General features: G+C 42.0%; 1 protein-coding gene and 1 long non-coding RNA gene across 2 annotated transcripts; one reads left to right on the top strand and one right to left on the bottom strand.

Annotated features, from left to right (window-relative positions):
• The first annotated feature begins 854 nt into the window (after positions 1 to 854).
• LOC306931722 lies at positions 855 to 3,996 on the top strand. The gene is made up of 6 exons (XR_013791047.1): positions 855 to 918; positions 1,442 to 1,497; positions 1,855 to 1,923; positions 2,121 to 2,242; positions 2,740 to 2,803; positions 3,253 to 3,996. It is a non-coding gene; the product is annotated as an uncharacterized lncRNA (long non-coding RNA).
• Positions 3,997 to 11,872: 7,876 nt separating this feature from the next.
• On the bottom strand, positions 11,873 to 14,856 carry LOC306930837 (E3 ubiquitin-protein ligase TRIM35-like; the record flags this gene model as incomplete). Its single annotated transcript, XM_079511933.1, has 4 exons — positions 11,873 to 12,924; positions 13,707 to 13,799; positions 13,887 to 14,064; positions 14,503 to 14,856. The coding sequence occupies 4 exons, from the start codon at positions 14,854 to 14,856 to the stop codon at positions 11,873 to 11,875; spliced, it is 1,677 nt and encodes a 558-aa protein (XP_079368059.1).
• Between the last annotated feature and the right edge of the window lie 2,386 nt (positions 14,857 to 17,242).

Below are 17,242 nucleotides of genomic sequence, written 5' to 3'. Positions count from 1 at the left end.
GATTTATGTTTGAACTTTTGGTTTAATAATTAATATTGATATTATAAAATGAGTGCATGTGTTTGGTCCGACTAGTCATTGGTCCGAAACACGACAACCCACCTCAAACCCTAACCTAACCATAACCGCAAGCACGGGAGCAGGCGCTAGTCCGAGGTGCGGACGCATGTCGAACCAATGCTCCGTTGGACCATAGTATGCCTCCCTTATAAAATACCTTGAATTTTATTTTCTAAAAGCATGCATGTAATGATATATAAACTGTTACTAGAAAAATTATTAAAGAGATTGATACTGATCACATCGAACTCTTTATTCATTAATAGTTTTTGATTTAAAGTTGTACAACGATGATTTTTGAACAATACTGATTTAGACACCTGGCCTTGCAGGTCAGGTTTTTGTGTCCTTAAAAGGAATCTCCTTTGGATGGTTCTGGTACCGGCTGGTACCTGGACCTGGCGAGCCGACCCGGATCTCGACACCCCCCCTTCCCTCCACAAATGTGGTAACCCTGTTCTCCACACTGGAGAGAGACTGAATTCCCCCTAGAAACATAGGAACTCAACATGGACTCTCAAAGTCACCACCTTTAAAGGGGCCCCCATTTTGTATTTTCTATTTTCTATAAATGTTCAAAGTTGTTAAGTTCTGTTTTTTGAGTCAATAATAATATTTCCGTTAACCTTTAACTCCAGTTTCTGCCTCCTTATTTCTCTGGTTTTCACTCACACATTGAGCTCCTTCCGAACCTGGTACTGTGGTTTATGTGCAGTCAATTCCTTTACCATATACCAACCTTTAATTAGTCATCCACTTGCTACACATGTTTTTTTTTGTTCCCTCCCTATAGGCCACAAGGTGGTAGTGGGGAGATGTGAGGGAATCAACATCTCTGGAAACTTCTACCGCACAAACGTCAGTATTAATACTGTAGGATCCATCCTGTTTGTCCTGTTTACTGACACATTTTAACCATGAGAATACTTGCATGCACTACCCATCTGAGCCATAAGTGTTTCCTTCTTAACAATGCCAAATTTCTAACCCTGACACACTATCATTCATGTGTAAGGATATCAAGTGGTCTTGGCTATTTAACATAAGGTGGTATGAGCCTTTATAACATTTATCTTAATGCACCCAAATGGGTATCATGATCAGGGCGATTGTCTCATGCTTGACAATGATGAGTCTTTATCCTGAAACTGATCATCCATTGATGAGACATTTATCGGATCTGACTACTGAGTTGAGTCATGGACACAATTTTGGCCATACATCTTCATAATCTTCACATTTATTCTTTTGGATCTGTGTTTAAGTTGGAATTTTAGTTTTGCTCTGTTAACTTTCTTGGATATTCTTTGCACCCCTTATACCATTGCGTCTGTGTTTTTAATGTTTCATTTATTTGCCTTCAATCCTGGCATGATGACAGGCTGCACTGGACAGACTGACTGTGTTGATGCTGTCCGTGGCCCTCCAAAAGACGAGGTGAGCAGACACTGATTAGCTTGTCCACAGTTTGGTTTCTGCAAAACGCCCACCCAGTGCTTGGGGGCAAGACCAGTCTACAGTAGATGCATGAAATGTGAATTCATGTGTCTGTTACAGCCTCCAAACAATTCAATGGTCATGACTATTGTCCTTGCTTAACAGTGATGAGTCCTTTATCCCAAAACTGACTCTTGATGAGAAACTTACGGATCTGACTACTGAGTTGAGTCATGGACAAATGTGTTACTTTCCTATATTTTGCAGCACTTATCCTATTGCATTATGTGAAGTTCGAAGGCAGAATTTTTTGTTGTCACTAGAGTTTAACGTTTCCATTCTTTGCCTTCAATCCAGGTATGATGACAGGCTGCACTGGACAGATGTAAGGTGTTGATGCATGTCCATGGCCCTCCATAAGACAAGGTGACTTTAATTTTCCAACCAGGAAGGACCAAGGGTCTTCTATTTGAACCTGTGCAGTCTGTGATGTAACTTGTTTTATCCTTACCATGCCTTGTTTGAGTCTTGACTCTGAAATGATACACTTGTCTGAGACATGCCATTTGTGCTGAAGTTTATCTGCCGTTGGCTCCTGTATCTAATGTTGACCTCTTTCACAGGAAACGTACTGGTCATCCCACCGTTTGATTTCTGCAAAATGCCCCAAGTGCTTGCGGCAAGACCGGTCTGCAGTAGACTCATGAAATGTGAATTGTTGGCCCAGGATGGTTTACCAGACTAGGTACTAATGCCCACAAGTTACAAAATTAACTTCTACTTGTCTGTTACGGCCTCTAAACAATTCAATGGCCATGACTATTGTCCTTGCTTAACAGTGATGAGTCCTTTATCCCAAAACTGATAACTCTTTATGAGAAACTTCAGAGCTCCTAAGATTTCATAGTGAAATCTTCTGGAGGACCAACTGTTGGGTTCTCAGATTGAATTGGGTGAATCTTTCCATCTAATTCAATCTGTAAAAAAGGAAAAATGGTCCGTTTCTGTCGACTGTCTAATGTGACTAACAACAACAATTTCCTATAAACTAATTTGCCTAGTATCTCTAAATATCTTGTGCTATATTGTCTGTCTATGATTACACTACTCGCCTTGGTTGAGTTTAACGACCATGAAAAAACTCACATGCACTACCATCTGAGACTGACTGTTGCCAATAAGTGTCAATATGATGTTGTCTATTGAGTTAAGACTTGTTTTGTTTGTCTTTCCTCCCTATAGGCCACAAGGTGGTAGTGCTGAGATGAGGGGAAGAAAATCTCTGGAAACTTCTACTGCAATAAATGTTAGTAGCATTAATACTGTAGGGTGCATCCTGTTTGACCTGCTTACTGACACATTTAATTAGCGTTATCTATGAGAATACCTAACATGCACTACCATCTGAGGCATAAGCGTTACCAATGTTCTTGTCTTGACCAATATGATTCATGTGCAAGGATATCAAATGGTGTTTGTCATGACATTTGCTTTTTGAACTGTGGTGCTCTTCGATATTTAACAACCTTAACGCACCCAAATGGGTATCATGATGATGGCTGTTTATTGCTTGACAATGATGAGTCTTTATCCCAAAACTGATCATCTATTGATGAGAACAACTTACGGATCTGACTACTGAGTTGCGTCATGGACAAATTTGATACTTTATATACTTTGCAGCACTTGTGTGAAGTTGAAGGCAGTGTTTTTGTCACTGGAGTTTAAGGTTTCCTTTCTTTGCCTTCAATCCAGGTATGCGGACAGGCTGCACTGAACAGATGGAGGGTGTTGATGGTGTCCCCCTCATACGACAAGGTGACTTAAAATTTCCACCTGTTGAGAATCAATGTGTTGTGTATAGAGCGCTGAAGTCCTGATGTCACTCCCTGGTTCCAAGGGGTTTGGAAGTTATTCTCTATGGAGAATAACATGGTCATTTTAAAATCTTCTCATAAGCATTATGGTCCCAAATTGTCATGTGTCTCTATCGTTTATGACAGTCGGTCTCACTCACAATTTGTCTGTTTCTAGTGAAAATAACTAATTTGACAGCAGTAACATTAGCGTTTTCTCAGTCAGTTGATTCTTCCATACGAGTGAAACGGCTGGGATGATTTGTTTAATATCGGAACACAGTTCTGATATGCAGTGATCCAAAATCCCCCTAAGGGGATTATAAAAGTACATGAACCTGTGAACTTCATGCTCTATAGACATAATGTGTGTATACACTGTGGCGCTCTTGTCCCTGTAGCTGAGTTGATGCCAATTCTGGGACTCAAATGTGCATGTCATGTAGCTGCCCCTGTTACAAAACACTTGCTAAACTTAACTCACTACACTAAACAACCACTCTCCAAAACAATCGTCTACGAGACGATGGGCGATTCACCCCCCCCTACTGAGCCATGTTATATTGGTGGATATTCTGTATACAGAAAGATTGCATCAGGAGGTGTAGGATTATGTATAATTGGGGCACACACAGGGCTTAAAGTTCTCAGTCCTGGGGACGGATTTCAGTCCTGAGGATTTCATAGGGGTCATTTAATGAGATCAGTGCAGATTTGCAAAAAAACATTTTCAGTCTTGGGATTGTTTTGGGGCTTTAAACCCTGACTAGTAGATTGGCTTGTAGTACAGTAGGTTGTGTATTGTCACAGTGTGCGACACCGAAAGCAAATTCCAGCTTGAGGGTTGTGAATGTGTATAGGTACACAAGCTTGCATTTCATAGCATGCTGTCACTGTTGGGCAGAAACCTTGTATCTCCAAACTGCAACTTTATTTTTTTGTCATTTAATGCCCTACTTCGTCATACAAGATAATTGTCAAGCAAAAGTAGTGGAAATAGCCGATTTTTGATTGAAAATTGTATTAACAGTATGCAGAATTACACTACATTTCAAGCACAAACTCAATACAAAGGCTGTTAACTGAGTGGACGACCCAATTAAGCATTACACTTGTTTACAATAGGGTCCACCATGTTCAATTCATCAAAACATTTAGAGACGTACAAATAGACACTTCTATATAGACAAAGAACAGGAATTCATCATAATGGAGGTAAAAAGGGAAAAGAAACACATACAGTGAGGGGGGGGGGGGGTATTCAGATTTTACGGGGGCCAGTTTCGAATTGCAGCCATCCGTAGGTGCCCTTTGAGAGCGGTTTTGAAGGAGTCAAGGGATTCGCATGTCTTAATGACTGTTGGTAGGGCGTTCCACATTTTGGTGGCATAGGAGCGAAAATAATTTAGTCCCTTGTTTGTGCCGAATCTGGGTTGTATATGGTTCGTTGCACTCCCTCTGGTCTTGTGGGTGTGGACTTCGTTAACATTAAGGAAGTATCTAGACAGGTACATGGGTATCTTGGTGGAGTATCGAATCTTGTGGACCAGACCCATTGCAAGATGCTGTACTCTGTCGTCGACCCTAAGCCATGCCAGTCTGTCAAAGTGAGCAGGGGTGAGGTATAATGCATAATTAGATCGGCCATTCTTCAGAATTTCGGAACCTTTCCAATTCCTTCAATTTCCTGAAAAGTGATGTTTTTGACATAGTTTCACGTTCCACCTGGCAGCGACAACGTGTACTGATATTGTGTGCACGGGTGGACAAGTTCACTGTACAGGTGTGCTTTAATTTAATTCATGCCTTCAAAGGATATATTCACAACTTCACAAGGGCCTTGGACAGTATCGGATGACCATTAATGAAGAAAAATAAGCATTAATAATGAAAAAGCATCAAATTTATTTAACCCTTGAACACTGACTTTTGTTTTTTTGTGCGTGCGTGCGTGCGGCGTGAGAGATAGATACTGTCAACAGCTGGAAACTAAGGATGCACGTGATATGGGTGAGATGCTACCTCTACCCAGTAAGTCATCTTTACTAACAGTTCAGATCGTGATTCTTCAACATGTGTTCCGGGACACTTAGGGGGTCCTCTGAGTTTCTACAGGGGGGCAACCAAATCTTTTTTCTTTTTTTTTTTCTCTTTACATTCACTTGAACCATCCACGTCCATTGAACCAGATGTCCACAAACACAACACCAGAGGCAGCTCCACAAATCATGTTCAAAACAGATTTGGCTCAAACAAGGGCTTAAATTTGTTCTACTGCTATGCCACCAAATGTGGAATGCCCTACCAACGGTCATAAAAAAGTCCTTGTATATTATATTATCTGTCAAAGGTTTCTATCAATTGAATACTCGGGACCCCAATGGAAACGAGCCATTTCTCTGGCGAGGACCCATATTTACAAATGAGATGAGGATCAAATGTATTTGCTATGCTCTTATATAATTTTATTGGTTCTGTTTTGTAAATTTTTTCTGTGTTTTTGTATTGTGTTTATGTTGTATATTTTCAGTGGAGCCTAAGGCTAGAAAGCTTATGAATTGCATTTACATGAGTATGAGTGAGCATTTTCCTTTTTTATAATTAATTAAAATTATCTTCAAATCTTATTGGAAGTGATTTTTCTGTTCTGAACTATGTCAAACAGCCATGATTTAATGATTATGGGAGCGTGCTTAGATTATGAAAATACTTAGAAAAGACAGCTTTTTATTCATGGGGAAATCCATACTGGGAGAATGGGGGGTGTCATCTTTGTGTTCCAACAGCAGAGGTCACTGTGTCCAAAGCATAGAGTATGGTCCAAAGCCTTATATGTTGGACAGAGGGCAGCTGTCTGGGATCATTTCTATTCCACAATGAGAATCTGCAATTCATTGGTGGAATTGTTGTATTTTGTCTCCATATAAAGTCATTTAGGACAGGGGTTCTCAACCCGTGGGTCGCGACCCCTCGGGGGGTCGCCAAATTATTTTAGGGGGTCCCCAAATTATTTTCCAAAAGAATTCAAAAATAGCAGACCTACAAGGTCGTAGCGTGCCACCGAGTGGCGCGCTATGAGCTTGTAGATCTGCTATTTTTCAATAGCTAAATTATAACAATGCTTAAAACACCAAGGGGTTCCCGCCCAAAATGGTTTAAGGTTAATGTAGCAGTCAATTTATATTGGGGGTCGGGAGGGGGCGGGCGGGGGTCCCGAGACATTGCCAAAGCATTTCCGGGGGTCCCCGGCCAAAAACGTTGAACCCCTGATTTAGGAGTCAGATGAAGCACTGTTTGTTTAGAATGGTCAAATGGTTTGGTTTTTTTTGTCTCTGATTCTATTCTAGTTTTCTATGTGGTGAGTGTACATGTATATTTTGAGTACTTTATGAAAGTCTCTTGTCAGTCACGGTTTGAATGTTGATTGTAATCACTCCCCACCACCATGCATCTCGGGCCAAGGCCAAAGCCTGCAGACCCGTTTGAGAAAATGGGTCCCATCATGGTGGTGCAGCCCAGGCCCAGGATTAACCCCCACGAGGGCTCAAAATTGTTTGAGAAAATGGGTCCCATGGCAGTGCAGCCCAGGTCTCCCAGTGATACATTCCTGACGTGTCCAGGTTGCCATATTGAGTACACCGTTAGCCAAAATAATAAAAATGAAATTACTTACAAATGTAGGAAATTATATTCTTTGGAGAAATGGTTAGAGAGAATAATACATGCTTAAAGGACCACTTCACCACTCTTTTCAACCTGCCTTCATATAAGTGGTCCTCATTGATGTTCATGATAAGATGCCACCATTTTCTTGTACTTTGTCTGTGTCTCATTTGAGGGTGGTGGGCAGTTCAGAAACCTGTCCACCAGTGATATCATCGATGGGGAATCAAAGGTAATTCTATTCCTGTAAAGTTGCAATACGATAATGGAAGCCATCGTTCTCACAATAATGAAAATCTAAATATATATTTTTTTTAAATCTTATTTAAGATGATGCTTATGAAGATAGGTTGAAAAGTGGTGAAGTGGTCCTTTAAGACTCATGATTGCATATACCATAATACTAATTACAATGTGCAAGCACCTGTTCAATCTGTATCCACCCACTTGGTTCTATCATTCTACAATTTAACATTTCCTATCAGTCCTATGCTAAATAATTATACATTTCTGTCTCTGCCAAATGTCTTAGTCGGTGAATGATTTCCATGCAATAAGGGGAATACATCAGTATTCTGTATATCTAGTATGTAGTAATACCTGTAATTCTTCCCTAATAAAATATATATAAAAGAGGAAACATTACAAACCAAAATGACCCTCCTGCTCTGCTATATAAAATGATTGATACTTTATTTCATACTGTTGTGTGAGCACAAAAAATATCTGAAAACCGTTGAAGGTTTAAACCATTTAGGTCTAAGGCTGATTCTAAAAAAAAAAACACTTCTAAATCCTAAATTCTTGGGAAAAAATATTCACAAATTATATATCCATATCTCTGCTCTGTCGGGAAGAAACAACCCAACTCCAAAATGTTCATTTTTCAGAAAATGAAAACCTTATATTTTGAAAACAAAGCAATACTGCTTCATTAAAGTTGGTTTGTGACAATTTACAATTTAGGCATTTAGCAGATGCTCTTAATCCAGAGCGATTTACATTAATTTATATATTGTCAATGACTTGCATGAGGGGTTGAGAGGTGTGGAGTTAGCTGCTTTAGCAGACAGTTTGAGGGCCCAATGGAGTTGAGGATTTGTCCGAAGCCCTTTTAACTACTTTTCATTGGTTCAATATATTTTTAACCAACACACAGACGTAATGGGTGTTCAATAGCACTGATTGATGCAAAAAACCCGCTGCAACCCAGATTAACAAGGGGCGCTCCTATGCCACAAAGATGTGGAACGCCCTACCAACAGCCATTAAGAAATGTGAATCCCTATATTCACACTCTCAAAGAGCACTTATACAGGCAGGTGCTATTCGAAACTGGCCCCTGTAAAAAAGTTAAAAGTACCCCCCCCCCCCCCCCCCCCCTATTTTTCCATACTGTAGCCTACACGTTTCCCCTTTTTTACTTTATTTAACTGTATGATTTCCTTTTTTTCATAGAAGTGTGTATTTGTACGTCTTTAAATGTTCTGATGAGTTGAAAATGGAGGACCCTGATATAAACAAGTCTTAGTCCTTTTTCTGGTTTTACCCTCGTAGCAGTTAATGACCTGTACTTTCGTTTAAACTGTACCTACCTATACCCATTCTACAAGCTGTGAATACAAATTTCAATCAAACCATATAGTAGCTGTCTGTCAGTGTTTTCTCTGGGCGTTGTTTTAGGGGTTATGGCCTATAGCTGGCCTGGCCAAGAAGAATGCACAGTGACAGACCCTTTGATATGTTGATGTCAGTGGGGAGCAAAATTACAAAATATTGTTTCATACATTCTCCATGTATTTGTGAAACAATACAATGAAACATCAAATGCATTGAAGCCGTGCGCAGCCACCAACTAAAACAAACACAACAGGGTCTGCATGCAGTTAAAGCCTTATTTCCTCCTGCTTGTCACTTTGACCTGTCTTGAGATTTTCTCTTTAATGGGCTGATTCTGTTCTCTCTGCAGGTCTTACTGATGAGAGGGCTTATCCGAGTCACTCTCCTCAACACAATAGCCCAGTGGTTGTATCTGCCCAGAGCCACGCTGATGAATGACACTGACACCCCACTAATGAGGAGTCCTGGAGCGAATGGCATTCATATAATGACCATGACCTCACATGACAGGTTTGAGCTTACCCTATAGCTTACCCTATAGGCCTACATCCAGATTTGGATGTAGGCCTATTATTACAAAAATACATTAATAAACATCCTAGTTGTCCTTTGGCTAGTATTCAGGTTTTCGAAAGATTTTGACAAATTTAGAAAATGGGACATGGTTACTTTAGGTAGGCCTACTTTATTTTGATGCCAATACTTCTAAAATCTGAGTACTTCCTGCACCACTGCTATTCGCAAAGGTAACAAGACAACTCACCTTTTTTGCACCTCCAAGTGAGTTGTCCGGACATCTCACCCTGAAAGTCCGGACAACTCACCAGACCGAGATGTCTTCACTTTCGGGGGTGAGCTGTCTTCACTTTCGGGGTGAGTTGTCTTCACTTTCGGGGTGAGTTGTCTTCACTTTCGGGGGTGAGCTGTCTTCACTTTCGGGGTGAGTTGTCTTCACTTTCAGGGTGAGTTGTCTCTGGGTGAGAGTTGAGTGTTTGGCTGTTTGCGCAAAGACTGTCTGAGCTCTTTTTTTATTTTTTTATAGTTGACTGAATATGTACCCTTTGAGCTCTTTTATATACTATATGAATATTTCACAAGAATACTTTACTGAATATTTACTAATAATAATAATTTACTAATTATTTTCTGCTAAGGAAATGTTTTGAAGATTTATCAAAATGTTTCAAAACATTTATGGTAATATAAACATTTGTAACCGCATTTCGTCACTCACCTGCTCAACTTCACCCGTCGAAACAAACCAGCCAGATGACACAACATGCTAAGAGTAAGAGTCTACCTGATGCAATGCAAAGCACCAACAATTAACAAATACGATCAAATCAAATCAACTCAGGTGCACCATTAATTAAAACATTCCTATATATGCATATGTATAATTGCACGGTTGCACCCGCCATCACAGGAAGATGCAATATTCACCAAATAAACTAGGCTACAGTAGGGAATAGGGATACATGATTGTGCGCACGTCTGTAGGAACCGATAGTTAGATCCGAAATTGCATTAGGCCTACTGTAATGGGTGCCACGGAAAGTACAGACAACACTCTTTGTAAAGCACCAGTTCCATTGGCAGCGAAACAGGCCAAGAGCATAATACTACCAGCACCATGCTTGACAGTAGGTGTGGTGTTCTTGGGGTGAAAGGTTTCACCCTCTCGCCTCCAAACATATTGCTGGTCATTGTGGCCAAACAGCTCAATTTTTGTTTCATCTGACCACATCTGACCACAGAACTTTCCTCCAGAAGGCCTTGTCTTTGTCCATGTGATCAGCAGCAAACTTCAGTCGAGCCTTAAGGTGTCGCTTCTGGAGCAAGGGCTTCCTTCTTGCACGGCAGCCTCTCAGCCCATGACGATGTAAAACACGCTTGACTGTGGACACTGACACCTGTGCTCCAGCAGCTTCTAACTCATTGCAGACTTACTTTTTGGTGGTTCTCGGTTGACTCTTGACCATCCTGACCAATCTTCTCTCAGCAGCAGGTGATAGCTTGCGCTTTCTTCCTGATCGTGGCATTGACACAATTGTTCAATGCAGTTTATACTTAAACAATTGTTTGCAAAGTTGATCTTGGGACCTGTAGCTGACTTGAAATGGCTCCAAGTGACTTTCCTGACTTGTTTAAGTCTATTTTCAGCTTTTTCAGATCCATGCTGAGCTCCTTTGACTTTCACATTTTATTGTTTGTGGGTTGTGGCCAAACGAGCCCTAAATAAGGCTCAGAGAAGTGAAAACACTAGATGTAGACAATCATAATCACTCAGTTTAAGTTAAGAGGCCATGCCACAAAGCTAATTTGATTGACACAACGTTCTACATGACCATGGGACATAATATAATTGCTGTATGTATATTTATGAACCAGCTGATTTGGTCACATTTTCAGAAAACCCTTAAACATTCATAAAAATACAAATAAATTCAAGATTGTTTTTGTATGACAAAGAAGTATTTGCTCCAATCAACCTATCACAGAAAAACAAGAGTTGAACAAATTATTGGAAAGTCAGGACTATCATGACAGTATGTCCTTTACAAACGTATGTAAACTTTTGATCACAACTGTAAGTGAGCCTGGGACCGAGGCTACCTGAGTAGTGGTCTGGTAGTGACACTTGAGGGAAACTGAAGGAAAATTAGAGGAAGCAGGACAATTTCAGTTCCTCGTTTAGGCCCATGGGTTCCAGTGTGTTAAGAGTATATATCCAATGGGCCTCTCCGCATAGCACTTTCTTAATAATGTCTCCACCTCGTGAAGAGGTAGACATCTTTTCTATACCCCAGAAGCGTAATGATGCTGGGGAGCCATGGTTGGCTTGTATGTAGTGCCTAGCCATGGCATATTCTAGGTTACCAGTGCGTATTGCAGTTTTGTGTTCGCCAATTCTAATTTTTAGAGATCGTTTGGTTTGGCCAACATAAGCCAAGCCACATGGGCATTTCAAAGTATACCACATGTGTAGAGTTACAATTGATGAAGGATTTAATTTTGAACCTTTTACCAGTGCGGGGATGTGTGAAATATTTGGTGTTGGAGGAGTTGGAACATCTATAGTAATTTATTTTGTTGCTAATACTGTAGCTCTGTTATTGAGATAACAGAGCCGTTGACAGCTTTCTCTTTGTTAAGACTGTGTTTAGTATTAGGAGTTCACCCCCACGTACACACATGCACGGAAGCACGCACACCTCACTGCCATCACTTCATCATCACATAGAGTGAGATATCTCCACTTGACATATTCTGACATCAGTGGGTTTTTCATCATCAAGAGCACTTCCAATCAAGATAAAAGGGTAGAGTTTGTCAGTGAACACGTCTTCATGAGTGTAGATGTGACTCATGTCTTCGGGGTCGTAGAAGGACACCTCCCCCCTGTCGTAGTCCAGCTGGACTCTGATCTTCTGAAGATTCCTCTGGACTGGGATGGTTTCTTCAGACCCACTCATGTACTTCCCAAACATATAGTTTACACACCAGAACCCATGTATTGGTAAGGAATATCTTGTCCAATCCTTCCTGTCAACAGTCTCTCGCGCTACACCTATATGCCAGTAAGAAAGGTCTCCAAACTCCACCTCCCAGCTGTGTTTTCCTGAACTGAAACCCTCAGAACCGAGAACAGAAGCCAGAACATACCCAGAACCAGAGGTGAACCTCTCTGGGTTGTCAGGAAGTTCTCTCTTCTTTGTCTTGTAGTTGGTTCCAGCGTAATGTGATGTATTGCAATGTATTTTCACACTGGTCAGGTCTTCAGACAGACAGAGCCAGGAGTCTGCTGTGTTTGGGTCCAGAAGGACAGGTGTGAACTTGACCTTGTCTTTAATCTTCTCCCAGACTCTGTAGGTCAGGTTTCCCTGGTGTTTGGACACATCTATCATCACTCCTGACACCAGCTGTGGTTCTGGCACTGGACACTCTACTCTGACAAATGAACCACTGGGTTCCTGCAGCTCTTGTTCTGCAGCAGAGATGTTATCAGAGAGAGAGGAGATCTGTTCCTGGATGTTCTTCATCTCTCTGCGGACAATGTCTGCCTTCAGCTTCTCTTCATCCCTCAGATCTGCCAGTCTGGCCTCCTCTTCCTCTCTCAGGAACTGGTGTAACATTTCCATGTCTGCTCTGATCTTCTTCTCTGTGACCACCACCTGCTTCTTGTTGTGTTGAAACAGATCTTTGTATTTCTGTTCAAACTCTTTGTATTTCTCCCTCTTGTCCTGCAGAGATTTGATGTCAGACTTCACTTGGGCCCCCGGATTCACTATAGAAAAAGAACAGCATAACATAACAGTCAACTCAGTAATTTTACAGAAATGAGACAGACTCCATGCAGTCACTTTAGGAGTACTGCAGAGGGGAGCTGTGTGTGTCTTGCGATAATACATCAAGGAAGGCAATTATGTGTCTGCACTGTCAAAAGTAATGCTACTGGCCTGGGCCGTGGCTCAGCGATCCAGGCACCTTGGCCGGTAGGCCCAACTCTGGCAGTGTGCCGCGGGTTCGACTCCCGATCCCGACAGCCTTTAGTGCATGTCACTCCCCTATCTCTTTCCCCCATTTCCTGTCAGCCTACTGTCTGTCCCTCTATAAAAAATATAAAATGAAGGCGAAAGCCGCAAAAAAATGCTACTTTTGCAATGCAGTTAAAAAAAAATGTGAAAAAGCTTGGTCCCCCCAAGCTTTTTATAATAATATAGTTTTATATATATATATATATATATATATATATTCGAGGAGGCAGTCTAGATAGGGAGTGAAGACTCCTTTCCTATAAGTTCTATAATGAGGGAATGGAGGACGTTTAGCGTTATGGGGAGGCGTTTGTCCGTAGTGTGACGCGACGATCGCAGAAAACCCTTTAGGAGGAGAACAGGCTGGGAAAAATGGGGTCGTGAAGGCGGGCGTGGAACTGAATCCCCGCCAGTAGGCCGTTGATGTAACTGCAGCTGAGACGGTTAAACTTAAAATGAAAGGTGAGGAAGGAGGAGACAGTAGCTATTAGCACGGGGAATAGGGAGATGGAATAACAGGCGCAGAACTGACCAAATTTGCACCAGGCCGAGGCGTAACATGCGAGGCAGACGCGGGGCAGACCAGGGGGAATGGTTTGGCTGTAGGGCATCGCTGGCGGAACTCCTGGAGTTTGAAACGAGAGAGACAATCGGCAATATGGTTAAGGTGGCCCGGGACGTGAACCGCTCTGACTATGAAATTGAGCATGACTGAGGACCAAGTAATGAATCTCATCAGGGGCATAATCTGATTGGAAGATGAAGACTGTGGCCTCGTTGTCGCAATTAAACACGATGCGCTTGCGGGACCAGCGGGGGCCCCACAGCTTGCAGGCTACTGCGATGGGGTACAGCTCGAAAAGCGCGATGGAAACTGGCTGGGAATTGGGCTGAGAAGGGAAATCTATTAGCAAAAAATCATCCAGGAGATGAACGACGAACGGCAGGCGATTTACGTTTAGCAGGATCCAGCAGAGGGCCTCCGATAGCTGGTTGAAGATATGGGGACTGCTTCTACAGCCGAAAGTTAGACGGGTAGCGAAATAAAACAACTTCTCCCATTTAACTCCGAAGAGGGACATGGGACGGGTGGATTGGCATTACTTTAAAGGCATCGGTTATGTCTGCTTTTGCCAGCCATGCGCCTTGGCCTGCGATTTTGATGAGCTTGATTGATCGATGGAAGCGTAGTGCAAAGAAAAGTTTTCGAGTGGAATCATGAAATTACCGCTCCGGGCCGGAGTGGGGCTCTGACAAATCGATGATTAAGCGTGTTTTCCCAGCGTTCGCTAGAGAGGTCATGGCTGACAACAGCAGGGCAGTGGTGCCGTGAGGCAGCGGTGAATGAGGAGTTTCGACGAGAACCGAGTGGGTTTGGGAGCCGCCGGGAACCTCGGGTTCATCCCGGGCGGGCTCGGCTGGGCGTGGTGTTGTGTTTTTCTTTTTTTTGCCTTACTCTCGTCTTGGGATTGGGTTGTGCTGGAGTCGGTTTGCTGAGTCTGAGCTGACTCGAGGGAGGCAAGGAGGAGATCGACCAACTGAGGGTGGTTTAGACCTGGTTCGGGGATGATGCCGTGCTCGGAGAGTGTGGCGAGGATTAGCTCGTCTGGCCATAGGTGGTATTCGGCGTCTGCTAGCCTGGAACTGCGGCGAGGGGTGCTGGTTTCGTCGGCGTCTGACATGACGCTATACGCTACCTGAGACTACCTGAACGGATAGCACAAGTGAGACAGGGAAGGAGGAGCCGCCCTTTTAAAGGAGAGCAGACATGAGTTACGTTGATCTGATTGGAGCAGGGCCGAATGAGTTGGAATGAGGGAACTGAGGTGGGTGAAGGCTAGTTCCACCTCTCAGTTGAACTTTCGTTTATAACTTACATTTAAAGTTATCGTGATTGTTATCGTGCTTGGTGACTGTGAATGGCCCTTTAGTCAAGAAGGCAGTAGGCCTATCACTGGTAGGCCTACCTTTTTTTATTTATTTTTATGTTTGTTTTTTTGTGGCTTTTGCCTTTATTTTATATTTTTTATGGAGGGACAGACAGTAGGCTGACAGGAAATGGGGATAGAGTTGGGGGGGATGACATGCAGTAAGGGCCGTCGTGATCGGGGGTCGAACCCGCGGCACACTGCCAGACTGGATTACCAGCCAAGGTGCCTGGACCGCTGAGCCACGGCCCAGGCCGGTAGGCCTACATTTTTAAATGTGTTTATTTTATATTGTCGTGACTCGTTATTATTTGAAATCGTCTTTGGTTCCATATACATCACAACATCTCTTTTTTTGCTGTTCCTAAAATGATTACGCAGGTCATTCCAGATTCCACTCTAAAACTCATTTTGACTGGGACAATCTTCCTCTTTCTCTCACATGTTTCCTCTTTTGACGCTCCAGGGCTGCTTTATATTAACGTCATGAAACAACTTGTTTCTGTTTTTAAACTGTTTTAGTTCTGACATTGATTTTATTGTATGTATGTTTGTTTAACAGTTTATGGCTGGGGGTGTGAGGGGGAGAGGGTGAGCAAGCTCACTGTGTTTGTGTGTGTATGTGTGTATAGTGTAATTCAAAAGATTTCAAAAAGATGTGTAAATGTAAATACTTTCCGTTAATAAAAAAAAGAGCCGATCTAGCACAAGAATAAATTAAGAGCTTTTACTTTGGTTCTTTTAGCATATTTTGATGCCAATACTTTAGTGCATTTACTCAAGTAAAATGTTGAATACAGGATTTTATTTTATTTTATATACCACTGTTAGACAAGATTAGGATTAAATCTTACCCATTCCTAGGTCCTGTGCGACTTTGTTGCAGTCGATCTGCTTCAAAAGATTCAGCGTTACTTCAACGGCAACGTCCTCGGTAAAAGTTTCAATTAATACATCTGTAATCGCTATTATAGTCTTGCCCTGGATCGCACTCCTACGAATGCGTGGCTCTTTTCTGCGATCACGCAAAGCACTACAGAATTCCTCCAGCTTCTCCTTGGTCAGATCAGACAGGGCGTCTGAGATGGCCTTTTTGGTCGTTTTAGAAGTCATGTCTAAATGTGGTATCTCAGACAACCTTTGGCAAAGTGAGGGTGCGACTGGACCTGGCAGAGGTATCAAGCAGTCTCTATAGAAATAACGGTCTTGTAGTAGGAAGTGTTAAACTGTAGTTTAGGAAGGTGTTATAGCAGTCATGTAGGCGGTGCTAATTCACCTTATTATGTGAAGTGAACCAGATGTTTTACCCTGCCCACCCACAGGAGGGCAGTGGAGTTCCATGCAGGTTTGAGTCATGGAGCGACAGCACCGGAAGTCAGTCAGTCTACTGGGAGAGCCTAGAGCAGAGAGCCAGGCTGTTGTGTAACTGTTTACCTGACGCTTAATAAATATCACACTGAGGAATACAAACCTAGTCCTGTGAAGTTACTACACACCCACCCTGGGCATGGCCCCATATCAAGAGGTTTCCTGTTTACCAGTGTAACCCCGCTAATAAATATTGAGAAAGGACCAAAGAGTATGGTACAAAATAGCAAATATTTTTATTCAATAGAAAGATTTACAAAAGACGTATATTTATTTGCATATAAAAAATGTTTAGAAATGTTTGAGATTGAACTAGAAATGGGAGAATGGTTATCAAACAAATACAAATCATAGCAAATGAAATAAAGGGAAAGGAACAGCGGTCCGTATGGTTGCCGCTTGTTCCTCAATCATGGACCTACAATCAAAAACAAAGCACATGGTTCAACTATACACCCATTACAATATATACACCACTGCCACAAGGAAAAAGATTACACATGATGCACCACCATGCTATCTATAAAATGTCACAGGCAATATATAACTAAATATAGGGGAATCAATGATTGCTTTACCAGATATACACACACACAGCTACACACAGGCAGAATAGGCCCCAGTCTCCACCTGTAGCTGTGGTAACAACGACATCATAAGTTACACAATGTTATTGTTACACAATACACGTGCCGATCAAATGCAACAGCATATATAACAACCCATTTCTTTGCTCAGCTTTGCAGCCAACACATTGTATAACTAGAAAAAG

The sequence above is a fragment of the Electrona antarctica genome (genome assembly GCF_951216825.1).
Source record: "Electrona antarctica genome assembly, chromosome: 10".
Lineage (NCBI taxonomy): Eukaryota > Metazoa > Chordata > Actinopteri > Myctophiformes > Myctophidae > Electrona > Electrona antarctica.
This window is presented reverse-complemented; position numbering and strand designations above follow the sequence as displayed.